This window comes from Anser brachyrhynchus, assembly GCF_964034855.1.
Source record: "Anser brachyrhynchus genome assembly, chromosome: 5".
Taxonomy (NCBI): domain Eukaryota; kingdom Metazoa; phylum Chordata; class Aves; order Anseriformes; family Anatidae; genus Anser; species Anser brachyrhynchus.
In genome coordinates, this window is record NC_137699.1 from 9948907 (window position 1) to 9968655 (window position 19749).

Here is a 19749-nt window from a genome sequence, read left to right on the forward strand (position 1 = left end):
AGCCCAAGTATAAGGGATGGAACTCAAGTTCCAGGATGGGTACCCGAGCTAAGAAAGTTTTACTCAGTTCCACCTGCAAAATTTTTGCTTGGATCCTAAAAGCCATGACTCTTCCTATCTCCATCCCTTTAACTCTTCATTTCTGCCAACAGTTCAGTTCTCAAAATAGGACTAATTGTGATAGCAGTTAGAGGAAAAAAAAAAAAAAAAGAAAAATAAAAAAAGAAAGGAAAGGAAAGGAAAAAAAACAACCAAACACTTTTTATTGTTTAAGTTAGCAGATTTGCAATGGTATTACTGAAAAGTTAAATATACATGGAGCCCTACTGTCCCATTTTTACAGTTGCTCTTACGAGCTGCATTGTACTTCATCTATGTTTACACAGATTTTTTTTTCATGTTAGCTACCCTTTAATTCTTGATCTACAACCTAATTTGCCATAAATGTACATGAAATAGAACAGACTGAGAAAATACTTGAGAATGGTAATTTCTTTTTACAAAGAAACTAATTTATAATATGCAATTACTAATCAAGTAGAATAATAGTTCAAAAACTGGACTGTATTACAAAGCATTTCTTCAAATAACCATTTTGGATTATTGCTGAAAGGTACTAATTGGTCTATTCTAGACTAATTTACAAACATTCATAAAATAGTGAAAAATGCATGCTTTATAAACCTGGTACTATTCATGCCTCTGGACTAAAATAATATGAACATGGAAGCAAGAAATGAACATTATTACATGTATATTAGTAGCATTTAATTTTTTTTTTCTTTTGTACTAACAGATTCTTCATTTTTTTTCTCATTTCTCTCAGATGATTTTTTATCTTCAGGTTTAGTCCATGGAGGGCTGTGCAACTTCTGCTGAAGGTGAAAATAGCATCAGTGTAAGCATTGCACATACAAAATGAACACAGATAAGCAAATAAAACAGTACATTTAAAATCAATAACAATTTTGCACAAAGCTGTATTTCTGTTAAATTGATATACCAAACACAACAGAATATGATATTCTTTGTTAGTGTCTAGAGAAGAATTCTGATCTCTACTAAGAAAGTATACTTAATTTTTGACAATGCAGAATACAATTTTTGACAATACCAATCTGATGCTGCACTATAATAATGAGATTTATTTATTTATTTGTTTATTTTCCTCCCCCTTGGTCTATCAAATGAAGAGCACAGAAGTACAACTCACGTAAGACTTTTGCATTGGTAAGATTTCTGAGTACATCTTGACATAATTGCAGATGTAGCACTGTTTTGATAACCTCTACCTCCTCCCCTTCCCAGTGCTGTGGACATCACATTATTGAAATGTCAGTTGACTACTAAGCTAGTCCAGTTCTTTGAGTATTAAATAGTTTTGCAAATTGTTAATAGCCAGGAGCCATTTTGAACAAATGAATGGCAATCTGTCAGAGTGAAAGTCTGTGAACTGAGTAAGCAGATCTATCTCAAAAGCATTGGAGTAGAATGTGCATATATACTTCAAGTAACTGTATGCTTTACAAGAGCTTTTAACAAAAACACAAAAACTTCTTGGAAACAGAATACCTGAAAGCTTGTCTCTGTTTCAGCTGTCTTCAAACGAGATGTTGAATTATTGCGATTCCCCAAACATGTCTTGCCAACCTGTCAATACAGATGTCACAGATAATTACTTTAGATTTTTTCCTAAAATACTGTTTTCTTAGAACATTCACAGTGGGTTTTGTTGTTGTTTGTTTGTTTGTAGCCTAGTAGATGAAATAGAACAAAACAAAGTTATCATAGCCAAGTGAAACCCTTTTTTTCCCATCATCTCTACGTAGTCTTATGTGGCTGTAAAAGTTTAGTAATTTAATGCTTAGATAGCTCTTTTTTCCTCATGTTTAAATCTCATCAGTAGTGAAGTTTATTCCACAGTGGTCCCATAAAACAGGTTAGTAATTACAATTTTCTATTGTAAGTGAGGAAAAAGTAAACAAGAACTGAACAAGAGCATTAGACTTGAGGACTCCCCTATTACTATTCTCTTGTCTAAACTGCTGCATCTCTTGCGTACATCACTCATCGAGCTTATTGAATGGGGAAGTCAGAGAACTCTCAAGGTATAGAAAGGCTTGTCAGATTCATCACTGTTGTTTTATTCCAGCCAGAATGTCATTTTCTTTGCCAATATGTTTTTTAATATGAGGGAAAAAAGATATGAACAACATAAATAAAAAGCCGGAAGTATTACACAGTAGATTGCAAACCAAAGAGAGTTATAGGTCTTAGGTAAATCTTCATTATAAGTCTTAAGTCTTACTAGTGCTGAAATTTCTACTGAAATTAAATTCAAGTCCTTCAGGACTGGGATTAATGATACTATAGGTGAAGAAATTAAAATGTGAAATATAGTAAAATATGTATAATTTTTGGTCATTCCTTTAAAATTGCAATCTTTAGAATACAGTTCTGATGTGCAATGCTCAGATGGGAAATTTTATACTTGGTAATAAAAATTGATCCAATCAAATGGAGTGAAAATTAAAAAAAAATAAAATAAAGTCATCAAGACTCTTTACAACATAACAGTGATTTTGCTTATTTCAAACTTTAGTAGATTTTCCCTTGCAATAGTTCCTTTTTAGCATAAATCCCTGGAAAATTTTTGAAGCTAGGTCAAGTTAGAATATTTTTACACATCAGACATAATCAGATGTATTGGTGAAAAAAGGCATCAAATTCACCAGTAATATCCACTATAGCTTAATGACATTTCAGCAACTTCTTTTATATATGTATTTTTTAAAATTATGGTTGATAATATTAATCTAGGATAGAATAAGCCCTGTGTGTTCAGAAGAGCAAAAGAAACAAACAAAAAGAAAAAAAAAAGTCTCTACATGATATGTTTTTCAAGGCTTTTTACTTGGACAGTTTTTCTTCTAAAAAAGGGAAATAAGTCTGAATTCATCCTCTAGCAGTGTAAATCACAGCAGGATAAAAATTATCTCATTCGGCAGAGAACATTGAAAATAAATACCCTATCATGCAAATTAAATATCAAGAAATTGTATAAATATCCTTTCAGTACAAATGACATTAGATTGGAGTTAATTAAAAAGTAAGAGATTGACAAGGGGGAGGAAAATTCATTATGTTTTTTCACTTGAGAAATTCTGATAGTCCCTTGCCTCTAACAAAGTTGATCTACAAACAGGTGTGAATATGAAAATGAAACGTGTTATTAAGAAAACTACTTGGAGGGGAAATGGATGCCTCACTCCCAAAACCTTCTAAAGAGACTGTTTTTGCCAAAGACTTCACAGTACTTCAGGGTGTTTTTAGTCAAGTTTAAGCTACTAAAGTGAGCCTTGGAGATGATGCAATTGAAGTGATTTATGGTGGCGGTGCTTTTTCATATTTTTCCCCACTATACACACAACAGCTAAGACAGCAGGATGAACATTGCAGAACAGGGAATAATCAGGTAGTATTGATAAAATATCTTGATAAAGCATCTACTCCTTTTATAAAATAAAATGAAATACTAACTGGTAACTTAAATTCTAGATAAAGGTTAAAGAGTGAGATGACAGAGTAGAAAGCTTGAGTAAGCTTTTAACATTTCAAAAGCTTAAATGTGTGGTCTTGGCAAAACCTGTACTTGGTAAATTTACTAGTGAGCTAGATAAAAAAGTTTCCAGCTTAGTCACATTTAGAAAAATGTGAAGGTATCAGAGACTTGCAGGTGACCAGTCTGAGGGCAGAAGATGTTGCAGGTCAAAAAAGGAACAGCAGTTCAGTCTGTGTAACGAAGAGCACATAAATAACACTAATGAAATATACAATCCTTTACTGATCTGTAATTCACTCTAACTGCATATACTAAATATTATCAGGTAACTTATTTCACCAAGACAATACATAGGATATAGAAAATCTATATCCTATACAATAGGATATGACAATGTCCTATACAATAGGATAGGACAATACATAGGATATAGGATATAGAAAATCTATATTATATACACAGGATATAGAAAAACTGCTGAAATTGTTAAAAATAGGGGAGGAAAAACATTTAAGACATACAGAAATAAAGTTTGCTTTAACACCCCCACCCCCCAAAAAAAAAAAAACCCTAATGATAAAAAGAATGCTTTCTAACTGACTAATCCTTCGGATTCTTTTCATAGGCCAGTTAACAAAGACCTTCTTGGTAGGAAACAAGAAGAGAAAATTCATGTTTCTAGTATCTCACATTTTTCCGCTCACAAACATTTTCCTTTTTAGTAACCCACCGTATGGATCACTGTTGGAGAAAGACAGTAGACTGAAATGGTTTTCTAAGTAAAGCAAGTCCTATATCTTTCTGTTGTTAAAACACAGAACATTAGTTGTCGATTCCTCATCAGTGTGAAAACTTGCGTATTATTAACAAATACATTACAGATTGAGCATCATAATAACCTTCAATACACCATCTGTCAACAGCAGCACAATAGCCAGGACTGTAACCAGTCACTATGGATGAGCTGTGTAAGCCCACTGTCTCTCAGTTCTAAGTCGAGTTCCAAAAGTTGAGATAGATGGGTATAACGGCATCTCCCACCATAACCATAAACTGAGTTAAAAACAGCCTAACAGATATCCCATACACCATTACACATATTCACACACATACATGCCTGTGTGAACATTTATATTGTGTATATATATATATATGTATATATGTATATATATATGTATATATGTATATATATATTGTATATATATATTGAACATTTATATGTATATATTGTATATATACACACAGGCACATATATACCTGTATGCATACACAAACACATAAATACATACACAATCTCTACTGCATATAAAGTCCACCTCAAACAAATTAGAAAATACAAAACCAAGTTATTAGAATATCTTTCACAGCCATGAGTGATATATAGATTAAAAAAATAATAATGCTAATAACAAGAAATACTTTTTTTTTTTTTGGGGGGGGGGGGGGGGGGAGGGGGTAGTTTTCTGTATGCTGAATATTAAGAAGATTTTGTTTGTTTGCTGTCCCATCTGCACGTCTCTTTCTATCACATTTGAAAGGTAACTCTACAGTATTATAGAATAATAGTTTGATGTGGTAGAAACTAACACAAACCAAACAGTAATTGCTTTCAGAAAAGAAAAGTGTTGAAATGTTGTCAGTGTGGTTTTCTATTTTATGAAGATGAGATTTTAGAAATATTTTTTTTTTTAGATAGATACTGTGATTTTGCCATGCTTTGCATCAAGATTTCAGCATATCAGCTGTGCATACATCACCTAGGTGAAAGGAGCCATTTTATTGTTTTCCTCACCCAGTTATAATCAATGTTTATTAAAGTTTCAAGCATGACTGTCATCAGAGGTTCATTGGATGAAAAGGGATTCTGCTATATATATTTTCTTCAGTACCTGAAAACTCCTCAATCAAGGACATTTAATCCTAGTTTCCCTAGCATGTGCACACAGAAAGAATTGCCTCTTTCTAGATTCAGGAAGAAAACTTTCATTGCTTGTAATCATAGCCAGTACTTATTCAAGTATATCATTTTTAAGTAAATTATGACTAAATCTTGAAATAATTTTACAAATCAAAGAGCAATGAAACAAAAAAAAAGAAATATACATTCATTTGGAGCTTACTGAGACATTTTCTCTTTTTTTTTTCCTACCAATTCCCTTACATTGCTTTATTTTAATAAAACATGGTCATAGTTAATATGTTGTATATAACCATTAGTGACAGATCTCAGAATTTCACCCATGAATCAATTACCCAGCAATCTTTATATTTTATGTGTGGAAATATTCTTTGCCTTAATATTAAGTTGCTGTCACGGATTTTTCAAGTATGTCTGCCAAATGGTTTATAATAATGGGCTTATTCTTAAGACAAATATTCATTATATTACACATGCTGTATTTTTATCATGAGACATCAGGAAAAAACTAATGTTTGAACACTTAAATTTAAACGCTCTAACATACAGCAGTGAGAATTCTGAACAGCACTAACTACAACTGCATTCTGCCTGTAGCAATACAGTTTGTGTATGCAACAGGAAAAAGTATCTGCAACAGCAATATGAGAGATTTAACAAGATATGATAATTCGTGTGGGGCATATGCCTGGGAATATTGTTCCATCTTGATCAGTTTACTACACGATTTTATTAGCTAAGTGAATTTATATGAAATTCTGGTTATAAAATAAGCAGCTTGATCAGTAAAGTATGCAAAATTTCAGAAGTGATGGTATTCAGCTCACTGAGTGAATTGTACAGCTGAGCAGGAGAGGTTCGCAGCTGGATGTATAAATTATAAAGGTGGATCAGCCAAGTGTGCATCTTCATTTAAAAAGAATTTTCTGAAAGCCTGTTAAAATTCAGCATGTCCCTAGGCTATTAAACTATGCAATTTCATCTGCAAACTGTTGAACAATGTAACTGGAAGGGTATCCTACTGTATCAACAGAGCGAATAAGAATTCTTTTTGTTGCTCATATAATCATGCCACTTACCACAAGTGGACAGGAAATCAAGTAAATATTTCTTCCACTGCCAAAGGGTATCACTGATATACAGACTGAGCAGACCAAACACTTCAGCTCCAGCATTCCTTCACATCCTCACACCCCCTGCTAGCTTCAGCAGGTGTTAAAGTGGGATGTGCTTGCAGAGCACGAGAGAGGAGAAAGTCATCAGCTAGTTCTATACAAAGAAATCCAGATACCGTGGTCGGGTCAGCTGAGAAACGTGATGAAGGTGCTGCTCAGCTGTGTCATTCCTACTGTCACTAGCCAGTGTCTTCAGTTCTGCAAAGTGCTATCTGGGATATAGGCAAAAGGAGCATGAGGAATTGTTCAGTTAGGATGGTATTGATTAGTTTTAACCGGCATAATTTACACAGGAAGAAAACACGCTTAACATTGAATTTTGACTATGCTTAGATATGCTTAGAGATATCTCACCGGAACTAGCTTCAGATAGATTCATATGTCCAGATCTTTCTGTATGTTTTGTATTATTGGTTCAAATGACCTGAAACCTTTAAAAGACAAACTTGGCTAAAAGTAGCTGTTTTCCTATTAAGGCTAATTAAAAGTGAAAAGAAAACAAAACAAATAATATGCGTTAAAAATAAGAAAAGGCTATATTTCCTCATTAGACAAGAACTACAAATTCTATCCAATGTTGTAATTAATTGGATGCTTGAATTGTTATTACCCTGTCAATAATCACATATGCTCATTGGTCTACCATATATGTGCTGCATGCCTCTTAAAGGTCTAGTTGTTCATATAACAATTTTTTACTCTGTGCACCTCAGACTGAATTTTTTTGGATCACAAGATTTTAGCTCTCTGCACTATGAAGTAAATAATTCTTTGACATGTTTTATTTCTTCCTACACTGAATGGATATTTTTACTTCTACTTCCTTTTTTTTTTTTTTCTCATAATAATACGACTTTTCCAATTTGTGAGGTTGAACACTAACAATTTGAATATATTCAGAATAGATGATGTTCTATTAAAATGCCATTCTGCTGTGGAATTAATTTTATTAGGAAAGTTAGGATTCCATTTTATTCAAGGACACCTTTTATAAGATTTGTTCATGAATTTATAATAAATATGTATTTCAATCTTTTTTGAACCACATTGTTTAGAAGATACGGTGTGTGGTATTTATGAAGAGTGTTCATGTGTGTTCATAATACACTTGTGCAGCTTTTCATACCCCTCCCCTATTTTAGTGCACAATGTACTTAGTGGATGATTAAAATAAATTGATGGAACTTCTTACGACCTGCATAGTCTTCATTTAGGGTACACACTTACTGAATTCATTTCAAGAATTTTATAATTGAAATTTTGCTACAGTAGTGATTTCTTTTTTCTCTGTCATTACTCCCTTGGGATAGTGATGGGAAAGCACAATGAGATCAAATCTCTGAAATTGAAATGGACAGAGAAAAATGAAGGTAAACTCTGTGGTTGCTTAGAAACATGTATAAGTTTTGGTCCAATACTCAGTGTCCTTTGTCACTGAATGATTAATGAACAAGCAATGTTTGTTTACTGCAGGAAATTAAGGCAGTAAATAAAAGCACTATCGCTTTTATTTATCAGGGAAGTCTACAAGGGCACAGAGCAAAAAATCTAAGATTAGAACAGAGAACCAAGAAATACTTTATACATTTGGATTCAGCACTACAAAAAAAAAGAAGGTTTAGGACGACATGCATTAGAAATATTTGATGTGAAAGAGAGACAAAGTACATTCTTATGTACAAGTAGTTGGCCTTTGGGAGCCAAAAAAAAAAAAGCCCCCCGATAGCTTTTGGGAAATGATACATGGAAAATTGCTCTGCAGAACTCTGGTTCTATATGGAGACTTTCAGGAGCCAGTCACAGGGAAAACATATCTGGGCAAGGCTAGGAAACAAATATAATAAGTATTTAAGTAACAGATTTTTATTTATTTATTTATTTTTAAATAAAACTGAAGTTACCATTTCATGGTCTTGAACAAACCTAAGATGATTTGAAATAATCAAGATGTACTACAGGATATCCTATCTACTTCTGGCTAAGACAAGTCATGTCAAATTTCATGACAACAAAGGTGTCAGAAGTGTCTAAACTGAAAATGAGCTAATTTCATTTGTCCTGTCTGTATCCTATTTGTAAACAACATTTCCTTTTTATTCATTCCAATGTATACTATATTAATTAGATTGAACATGCATACCAGAAAAATTGACATATGTTCAAAATTGCCAATTTTAAACAGCTACAGGAAAAGCTAGCCATACGGACCATGAAATATTGCTTGAGACTAACAACTTGCCATTTCCCATTATCTTTTGTCTTAAAAACTGAAATATTGCATGTTCTTCTCTAGTCAGTCTTTACTACAGTAATTCTTCCAAGACAAAAATCACATTTTGTTTACCAGAGAGACAATTAGAGGTTCTTTGCAAAGCTCTGAGAAAATATTGTTGAAATATTAGGTTTCTAAGCAACATCTGAATTTTAAGCATATTCATTTTAGGCCCCTTTTTTTTCTTTTTCCCCTTCCCGATCTCTTTTTCTAACAAATGGCGCATGAGAACTTGTGCTGTGTTCTTAGCTATGCAGCCTATACTTCCCTCATTGGAATTTAGCATTTGTAAAAACTTCTGATAAAAACACACACACAAAACCAAATACGGCTAAAAATACAACAAAAAAACTCTAATATATTCCCAAGTCTGGAATTTTCTCAAAGTGATAGTGTTCATGGGTGCAAATAACTGTTTGGTACTATTGAAATAATAAGATCCTTCAGGAAAACAAATAGTTTCTAGTTCTATAAGGACTTAAGGTGATATCTCTAAAATAACAATACTAGAATTAACTGTGGAAAGTAATATTGTTAGTTCATTTTCCAAAAATAATTAATTTGATATCTACTTTGTCTGTAAAAATATATATCTGTTGATTTAAGATGTTAAGATAATGATTAAAAAGTGGGAAGAGGTTCCTATCCCCATGTCACATCTGCACATCTAGCATTCCCTATGCGGTTCCCATTCAGATGGACAATGCAGGTAAGAGAAAGAAAAAAAGTTTCATCTCAAACAACCAGAAAATTGTTCATCACTGCGAACAATCCGCAGCACAAAAAGTGGACCAGGTAGGTTCTTAGGCTTGTAAAATTGTTCGAAGAGTTGTGAAAAATGTATTTTAATTGGTTCGCTCTGAAAATCTTGCTTCCATTTCTTTAAATAACTCTCAGAGTTATGAGAAAAAATTCTGGTTTTCATACTTGAAGTTTTCATGGGATGTAGAGTGAAATGAGGTCTTTGTGACAAAATGGTATGTTTTTTCTCTCACGGCAAACTCTGAAGGAACCATTGTTGAAAAATCAAGTGTAGGACCCTGGGAGAGAGAATGTATTTGTCATAAAAATTCAATGGGATGGTAGCACAGAAATGGAGAATATTCTCTGGGAAAGGAGTTATTTAATGCCCCCCAGACAAGAAAATCCTGTACTTTGAATGCAGCCACAATTTGAAAATAAATACTTGTATAAAATATTAGGTATATTGCTATATTTACATATCTACTCTTTCACTTTAAGGACCAAAATATTGTAGGATACATGACAAACAGGCCATGCTTCTTCACTGTCCAATTTCTTACAGTTAAAAATAAGCTCTGGCTGTGTATGGTTTTGCAGCTATCTGCACAAAGAACTCCTGGAATTCTCTTGAATCATTCCAGTCAATTGGCTTTGTAAAAACATAAACAAAACCAAAAAAAATGCAAGCTTTGAACTGAACAACTGTTATTTGTAATTGATCACTGAAATAAAAAAGATCAATTTAATTTAAATAGAACATTTAGTTTAATGTAAAAGTCCCATTTAATGTAAAGAGAACATTTCTTCCTGTGACTTTTAAAAATTGTACTGCAAGATCTGTTTCTACTAGGGATAAATATCACACTGGTTACAGCTTCCTTGCTTGCAGGTGTGGCTATCCTAACTATTGATTTTGTAACTCATCTCTCAGGGCTATTGCTTCAACAGACACTAGAAGCACAGCATGGTGAAACTTCATAGACACCTTTTTGCATACTAGTGCAAATCTTACTTTTTTATGTGAACAGAATGTAACTATGAATATTACATAGTATACCTATTTTTCAGTTGGCAAATGAATTGATAGCTACACAATTAAAGGCAAGGCAAGACTGACAAAACTATTTCCAGCTTAATTTTCCAATAAGGAGCATTATCCAGCAAGGCACAGTGAATTTATATGTCCCTATGGTATTCTTTCTCTAATTTTACAGCTATTTCTACATAGAGGAGGTTTTGTCAAACACAGATTTAACACACCTCAAAGATTTAAAATGTAATGGAAATGTGAGTCCCACAGAAAATAGAATTGGTCTTAAAATATAATAATTATTGAGAGATTAAATGATATAAATCTTAATCTTATTAATCAAGTTTAGATATACGGCCTAATTTCTTTATCTGTGAATTGTAATGCATTTAGAAGGAGGAAGGGAATAGGGTTAAGGTTTAATTTATCTTCAGTCATGTCAAATAGTTCAACTCCTCAAGACCTCTAACTCCAGTTGGAGTCTTCCTCTGCTTTCTCTTTTCTCATTTTCTCAAAATATGAATTTGAGCCATAATGACTAAATGGCTAAATATACTAGCTGGTAGCAGCAAAAAAGTACACCCTCTCCCCCAACTCAAAATAATTAAATCCCCACTTATATGGAGAAGTGCATCTTTTCCGTGTCTTTCATTGCATGGTTTGATGCAGAAATTTGACACTCATTCTCACGTTGAGCAATGTTTTAATTTCTCATTTTTTTTTTCTGTTTTAAAGTATTCACTTTAGTAAAAAGATGCTTGAACCTCCTTCCACAAACATTCTGTAAAGATCTACCTAAACAAAACTGTATTCCATCAAATGTTTCCTAACTTTCCCAAGCAGTAACCAACCTCCAGTTGGAGTTAGCTCCAGCTTCAGAATTTTAAATCTTATTCTTTCATATCCTTCTTCAGAGTTTAGTAGGTAGGGACATTTTCTTCATCTTTAAATATAAAGAAAGCTGCAGCATCAAATTATGCACTCTTCTGGACATGCAATTTCTTTGCCTCTGCCCCCTCTAAAGGTTGTGGCAGAGGGGAGCGCAATTATGATTGAATAAATTATTAATGCTTGCAATAAATGGGTAATAAGTATAGCTTGTTACAATTTGTTGGGTGCTATCAACAAAGTGGGTAGGTCAATCACCTAGATCTGTTTTCCAAACGTTTCTTTATGCTGCTGTATTCTAGTATGATTGCTATCAGCAAGCTACCCAGTTACCTCCACAGAAGTTTGTTGTGTTTGGAGGAAGGCGATGTGCTCAGTAGTTCATTCAAGAACCATTGAGACTGTCTTATTTTTTTTCCCTATTTTTTATATTGCACCTTCAAATTAGTCACAGTAGTACAATATTTTTTTCAACTACTTAGCTGAAAATATGCTTTGAGCATAAATTCTCTCTCTCATTCTTTCTTTGTTTTATTATTTTCCTTCCTGTTTTGTCTTATTTGTATTGTTCTAATTGCAGCCATAATAAATGCAATTGGGATTTATGTTTCCAGTTCTCATCATGCTGCACGGATGAGATTTTTGACTTGCTAAAAACAGCAGACTTAGCTTTCTGTCAGATGTGTCATGAGAAGAACAAAGCTTGTTGCTTGCCTAGACTGGTAGTAGATGTGCTTACCTACTTTCACTATTATACTGTCACCTCTTAGTGTTCAAGCTAAATGTCTCCCTGAAAGTTTTCATTTTCCTTTCTTTTCCTTTCTTTCCCTTTCTTTTCCTTTCCTCCCCTAATTAAATGAAGCATCTGTGACAACTGTATCCAACTATTAGCGGAAATGTTGCATAAACAATGTTATGCATCTTGCTGTGCTGCAGCAGATCATCAACTAAAGAGCTGCATGAACAAATCACATCTTTTCCCACTGGTTTTCTTCCCTGAAAAGCTGTACAAGTCCTTTTAAGTAATCTTTAAAAGAAACCCAGAGAGTATACCTGCATGGATTGACCACAAGGACAATTCACTCCTCTGTGCTTTAAAGTAGAAAATAGCTGGCTTATAAGACATGTGTCAGCTTCGTTAGGAAAAATAAAGCACATTGCTAATCACCTAAGGTTTTCATGCTTTCATACAATCTAGATTAAAACCTGATTTCTAGGTCAACTTGGCTTACATCTCGAGAATCGCACTCCTGGATGCTCTGATTTTCTTCCTTTCTTGAGGTCATGTGAAGATTCTCTTTCTCTGCTGAGGCATTTTGCTAGACATAAGAAATAAGACGAAAATTAAATAAACAGTTATTATAGATAAAATTTCATAGAAGTCACATTAGAAAATCAGGAGAACCATGAAAATCAGATATTGCAAATTGTTAACTACTTTATATACTGCATTTTCAGCAAGTTTTATTAAAAAATGTTTTAACATGCATTCTTATTAAATCATTGCCTTATAAAGGATTACTTCTGCATAAATAAATGTCAGGACTTTCTATCTCAAAGCTGACCACACAAGAAATGGCTTGGTGATATACTGTTTTGTATGTTATTAAGGAAGATCAATGCTTAATAATGCAGTACAAGTGAAATTACATTTTCTTTTGTGCAAACATTTGGAAGGGGGGTAAAGAAGAAAAGAATTTTGAAAATTCATATTTCTCTGCCTCTTGTGGATTCTGGGACACATTTAAGCCTTGAGTTTAAGTATTTTATGAACTGCTTTAGCTTATTTCTGCTGCCTACAGTCTCTGCCTGCTGGGACCTCACGTCAGTGTGAGTTGGCAAAATGTGCTCCATTTCATGCCTTTCATTTACCTCCTTAAACTCCAAATGGACTTCTATATGGAGTAGTTACTCTACAATCTAGGCTATCGCTTCATATAAGCAGTGAATTTCCTTCCACTGAAATACTGACAGTTTTAGGCATGATTTTCTACATTTGCTGCAACTTCTAAGGTTCAAAGAGGCACAAATGAGAAAAATATGCACTGCACTTTCTAGAGAGCTTTTACTAAATTCGTACCTCAGTAGTTTTTAATTACCTTGAGAACTTCACTATCTTGTGGCCTTAAATAGTCGAGCATGCTATAGCATGACAAGGAATTCTTTCAATTAGAAATGATCCCTAAAAATCTGAAAAATATGTCACTTGCATTAACTGGAAATTCTAATATGTGTATCAATGCTTGTATATTCTGCTGAAGCTAACTAAAATAGCTGTATGCACCATAATTTCATGAGATGATCAGTATCAGCACCCTACTATTAGTTTGGCAGAATTACTTGTTTAGAAAGTATTCATCTTATAATGATAATGACAGTTTTTTTTTCACAAGCCCTTTCTCTTCCATCTGTATTTAGAGGTCTAATTCAAAGTCCATCGGAACTCACAGTAGGAATGTACATGACTTAGCAGAGGTTTAGAAGAATTTCCCAAATATATATTTGCTAACAAAACAAAACACAACACAACTCAATGACTCGTTCTTTCAGAAAATTCTGCTAGAATGTATTCCGAGATAATACTTAAATTCCAAAAGCAGCATCGACGATCCTCTGTTTTTGTTGATGTTGTTTTGTTTTTATTAAGTTTCAGATATGGGATGGGGGCAAGGAACATATCAAAATAATTTCTTTGTGAAAAGTTTGAATTTCATACATGAGTTTTGAAATGCTGAGCCATCCTTTCTCGTGTCCCTTATACTGTATGGAATTACTAATGACTATAGAGCTTTCAAAAGTTGCAGAACAGGAGAAAAAAATGTGCAGGTTACTGTTTGTAATATTTCTTTGTTTATCAGCTATTCAGTGAGGAATTGTTAGTTTTATAGAGCAGATGACTATCAGAAAAATGATCATGAGATGAACTGACAAAACATATAAATACAAAAATTGTTTTATGAAATAATGAATATAATCTAATACCTGATCTTTTATTCGTATTGAGTTATTTGCCTGTTTGGACTGCAATAATTACAGTTGTGCAAATTTAAATTTCCTCCTAATGAATAAGAAAGGAGTATGCACAGTGAATGATTCACAGTACATGTAGTACACAGATTAACCTGACTTGTTGACTACCTGCATCTTTACATCCGCATGGGAGGCCAGAAAAATCAGCCAGCTTGAACCCTTATTAACACAAGAAAATGTGTCTTTGTATTGACAGCAGCTTTCTCAGCATGTGGTACTAATTTCCGCAGAACAAGGGGAAATTTGAGGTATTTAGGCGAGACTATCATCAAGGAAGCATTTTCCCAGTGTCTTGTTTTCAAATACTACTTCCAGAAAAATGAAACCAAGAAAATTTCCCATTCTCATCCTCTTTAATATTCAAAATATTTGAGTGTAACACTCCATCCTAAAATTATCACCTTTTTTCTCTCCACAAACAAATTACAATGTTTTTCAGTTTTCACGCAACTGCTTAATCACTTGAACAGCGGGCACTGCTCAGACACCAGCCAAAAATAGGGAATGGCAACACATCTACTTCATTTGATGCTTGGTGTCTACTTGGCAGCCATTAAGTCTCTGCTATCCTCTGCCACACTTCTGCTATTGCACAACCATCTTCAATTACGTTTCATACGGTTACCCTAAGCTGACACTGAATCTGTACATCTTCTAGGTTGAAATGCCGTGGTCTTGCAGTGGTCCAAGAAGTTTACCAGAACCAGAAAGACCACGTGGCAGAAGGACAGAAGACAGGAAGATGTCTTGCTAGGCCCTGGCTGGTTCCTGGAGATTTAAGTTCTGTCCTCACTTCCAGAATTACCTAGGGCATTCCTGTATTTTATGAAGGTACATTTAATCTATAATGCTTTGAAGGTAAGACTGACATCTTACATGAAACCAGAGAGAAAAAAAGTCGATATAGATAAATCAATATTTTTGAAGGCTTATCTGCTTGATGATGATGTGGAAGTCTTTGAGGTAGACTTTGCCAACAAGAATCTTTGTTATTAAAAGTTATTTCTTCTAATAAAAAATGAATATGCTACTTTGCCTGAATTAAGCCTATTTACTAGATAACAGATTACCTAATAAAAAAGCCACCAAATATTCTGCAGCAAATTGTTTTGGAAACAGTTTCTGAATTCCTTCCCAATTTGCCTAAAGACTTCTGAACCCTCCTCAAAGCTTTTCAATCCAGGATTTCACATATGAATGTTTTATTTTAACCATTTTTCATTGAAGTATTTTAGCAATTGCAGCATCTCCTGGTGTGACGTTACAAATATGACTAAAAACTGAACTTTAAATTTCAGATACTTCAAGTAAGCAAATCTTTTACAATGGATTTAGCACATACACTTGCTGATTAAATCAGTTGGCATGTGCTTTGCTTTCAGCCAAAATTCCAGAATACTTACGACAGGAAAGCAAGCCAAACTCATTATTTCTTTCAGTTCTCTTCCAAAGTCTGTACTGGAAGAAATGACAGAGCCCACCTATGCTGCATGCCTTTGAAATTTCTTTCACTTATACTTCATATATTTTTCACTTTTGACATTCTACAAATTTTCCTCTCAACGCATTCATTTTTATTATATCTTCAAATCACTGCTAAAATTCTACAAAGTTAGATCAACTGAATTTCACCTTTTATTATCTCTTTTGACTTTGATACACGGTTCAATTCTTTACTATCTTAGACATAATCTTATCAGATCTTTGTCCTTCCCATGTCGCTTTTTGGCATCACTGGATAACTCTTACTTTCTCTGGTCAATGTTTATTGATGCTAGATGTCAGACTGCCACTGACAGGCCTGCTTGCCAGATGATTTGCCAACACAAACCAGGACATTTACTTCCTGTCACTTAGGCCATCACAGGTTAATGTTTTCTACACTAAGGGTTTCTGGTGGTATTCAATTTCCATGTTAGAAGAGGAATTTTATTTCAATTAAGGATACTCATACAGACCTAGTAAGAGTATTGCATGGCACTTTGAATGAGAAGTAAGATAATTTTTCCCCACTGACAGACACCGTCATTACGACAAGCATATTCATAGAGTGTTTTGATAAATTTTAAGTGCTGAAACCATTGGAGTTTGCCCAGAAACACTTGTTTACCAGCCCACTCTCCGAACATTCAAAACTACCTACGGCAAAGACTTGCTAGCTAGTTGGCATGCCTGGTCTTGCTGGCTGTACTTTGTGAAGTCTGTCTGTCATGTTGAGCGAGGTCAGCATGAGAGTCCCCCTGGGCTGGGGAGGCTTCTATTCACCTGCCTTCAGAGGGGTTGCTAACCATTATCTTCAAAAGGGACTACAAAGAGCTACAATTAAACTAAACCATACCTAAAGCCGAAGTTGTCCACTCTTTCCAGTGCACTCAAGAATTTGTACTCTTTTGGGAGATGTCTTATTCCTTTGGGATAGGTATGATTTATTGTCATACCTAGGAAATCCAAAATTGCTCAAAGAGTTGTAGCACTTAATGTGAAAAACTAGAGCAGCTTTATATGTAGCAGGTGGATGAAGTTGTCAGACTTTTCTGGGCAAGGTACATAGTACAAGAGCCAAAAATATCTCCTTTCCAAAATCAGTTCTGTTTGCTCCTGGAAACCAAGGACTTGGTCTGCACACCACACACAGGCCAACTGCAACATAATGCCTTCATTTTGTTCAAGAAAAAGGCATCAATCCTACCATCTTTCCCTTCCCCCTCTCTTTTTAGTTGCACCATTTGTAATTGCAGAAGTATTGTTATTTTTGGATTGTACAATAGACTTTTTAACCTGCTTTTCTAGCCCTTTACATTTCAGGTGTTTCTGCCGTAGCTCTCCACAACAGAAATCACAGATAAATATGTATAACTACCTGCAGAGAATATAAGGCAAACCATTGTACCACGTTTCTTTATATCCTGACTTGAAAATCTTTCAAAGCATAACCAACACATAAAAATAAATGACAAGTCCAATTCTGATAACAGTACATCACCCTTTGTATTTCTATGACAGTAATGGTCATTGTATACGTATATATACATGTGTAGGTGTATACAACAGAAGTAACTAACTTTTCTCTACTACACAGTCAGTATTCAATAGTAAGTGGGAAGAGACGAGCTTTTTTTTTTCTTTTTTTTTTCTTTTTCCTATTTAATCCATATCTACAGAGATACATTAACATACGGCAATTCATCTCAAAGGACTGCAAATCCTACATTGTACCAGATCTTTACATTTCTACATACTGCTTCTTAAGCAAACAGAACTCCCCTCAATTTTTCATTTGCACTATATTCAAACATCTTTAAGGCAGAAAATAGCTGCTTTCTGGTACATTATGCTGATTGAGCATTGAGCACAACATCAGAAGTTTGACAAATAATCTAGGGCAACCTCACTCCCCATTAAAGTTGAAAATTGTTAGGACATCTTTAGCATGGATACCGAAAGAACACATTTCTCATTTCACATGCATTTGTGTTGGTTGTAATGAAATTTCTCTGAGACGAACATTCATGATAAGCTCAAATGGCTGAACATCCATCAAAAGGAAAGGATTTGTTCTTTCAAAACGATCTTTGAGATGAGAGATACCATATTTAGAAGATAATTTCCTGAATCATCCTTTTCATAACATTACTGAATGCATAATCTTCCCTCACACGTGGACTTGCCTCTCAGTGGTATATGATGCTGGACATTAATATGGGCATTAAAGTTTTAACATGTTTCTTTGTTAATTGTTCCAGGATTCTTCCTCTCTTGAATATAATATTAATAAAAAAATAGAAGAAGGGAAATAAATAAATACATCAGAACTCATACAGTCACATTGAAAAGAGACAGGAGAAGTATGTGGATGATTTCTAGCACTGTTTGTAGTATTTGCTTCTACATCAGAAGTCTCCCAGTTAAAGTGAGTCTCCCTAGGGTAAAAATTAAAATAAAAAATAAAAAAATACAAAACAACAATGTATTTACTTAAACACCTCAAAACAAGGGAAAATGACTCTAACAACCTTTCTAGAGGAGAGCCAGGATTGTGCTCCTTGAACACCAGATTGCTGGAAGATGATAATCTACTCTCAGACACAGGTGCAAAGCACCCTCTCCCCCTCTAGGGAAACTGAGCACTATGTGTAGCCAACTCACAGAAGTGGTTATATTAAAGATGTGAAAGAGATGCAGATGAAAATAGTGACACTTTATCTTCTGGTAATACAAGACACAGTTGCATTTTCAGTATGGAGTGAAACTCCATTACCTATGCACAAGCATCTAGTGTTTATGTCCAACTGCCTCAGAGACAACCACAAAGAACTGGTGAAGGAGATAAGACTTGTGGCAAAGCAACATCCTTGTACAGAAACAGCCGGACAGCTATTCTATTGTTTCTAAATAAGCAATGGATGCCTATTCAAAACGATTCCCCAAATTCCTAGCTATGCACAAATAAAAGAAACCACATCTATTTATTATTATGCTCCGAATTCTATTCTTTTTTCCTCTAATACAGCTTATTTTGAAAGCATTATGTATTTCACATAACTTAAATACGTTTTGTAGTAGAACCTTAAACCAACATTTTCAGTTGCCTGACTTCCTTGTAACAAGTGCATTTTTTTCTTTGTATTTCCATGCAGTTGGAAAACAAACCATGAAAGCATATGTGATCAGTTTTCTCAGGATCAATACGAAGGCTTCTGTAATGATCTACTCTACCTCTGTTTTCAACACAGTCAAAAAGATGCATTTACCATTTCCCTGCAAACAAGGACTCATGATAGAGAATACCTAAGTCATGTGCTTTAATGAGATTAAGCAAAAATAAACAAAAATCCAGAGAGACAAAAGGAGAAAAAGAGTTAAAATTACCTAAGTTATCTGAAAAAAAAAAAAAAACAAACAGAACTGCTCCTCATATTGACCTTGTGAAATCTACAAATAATAATGTGCATGAGGCTGAAGACAAAATATCATCTCCTTATCATACAACAAACATGCTTGTATGAAATATCTGAGAATTAAAAATACTGAAATTGTTGGAGACAGCTGTTAGGTAGGCTGTTCAGGAAAACATAGCACTAAGAGAACCCCATAAAAGTTTTGGACTCTGGTGAACCTAAATATTTACAG

At 34.1% G+C, this 19749-nt stretch overlaps 1 protein-coding gene across 7 annotated transcripts in view; it reads right to left on the reverse strand.

Moving 5' to 3' along the window:
• Positions 1-246: 246 nt before the first annotated feature.
• Positions 247-19749, reverse strand: part of LUZP2 (leucine zipper protein 2) — a 345602-nt gene continuing 326099 nt past the window's right edge. For 6 of the 7 annotated variants that reach the window (XM_080593094.1, XM_080593097.1, XM_080593093.1 and 3 more), the window contains 3 exons: positions 12822-12908; positions 1573-1650; positions 247-875 (listed from right to left, as the gene is read on the reverse strand). In XM_080593094.1, coding sequence (XP_080449220.1) covers positions 768-875; positions 1573-1650; positions 12822-12908 — 273 coding nt within the window. In that variant the 3' untranslated portion in view covers positions 247-767. The remainder of the gene's footprint in view (positions 876-1572; positions 1651-12821; positions 12909-19749) is intronic. The other variant, XM_080593098.1, reaches the window with a different exon arrangement.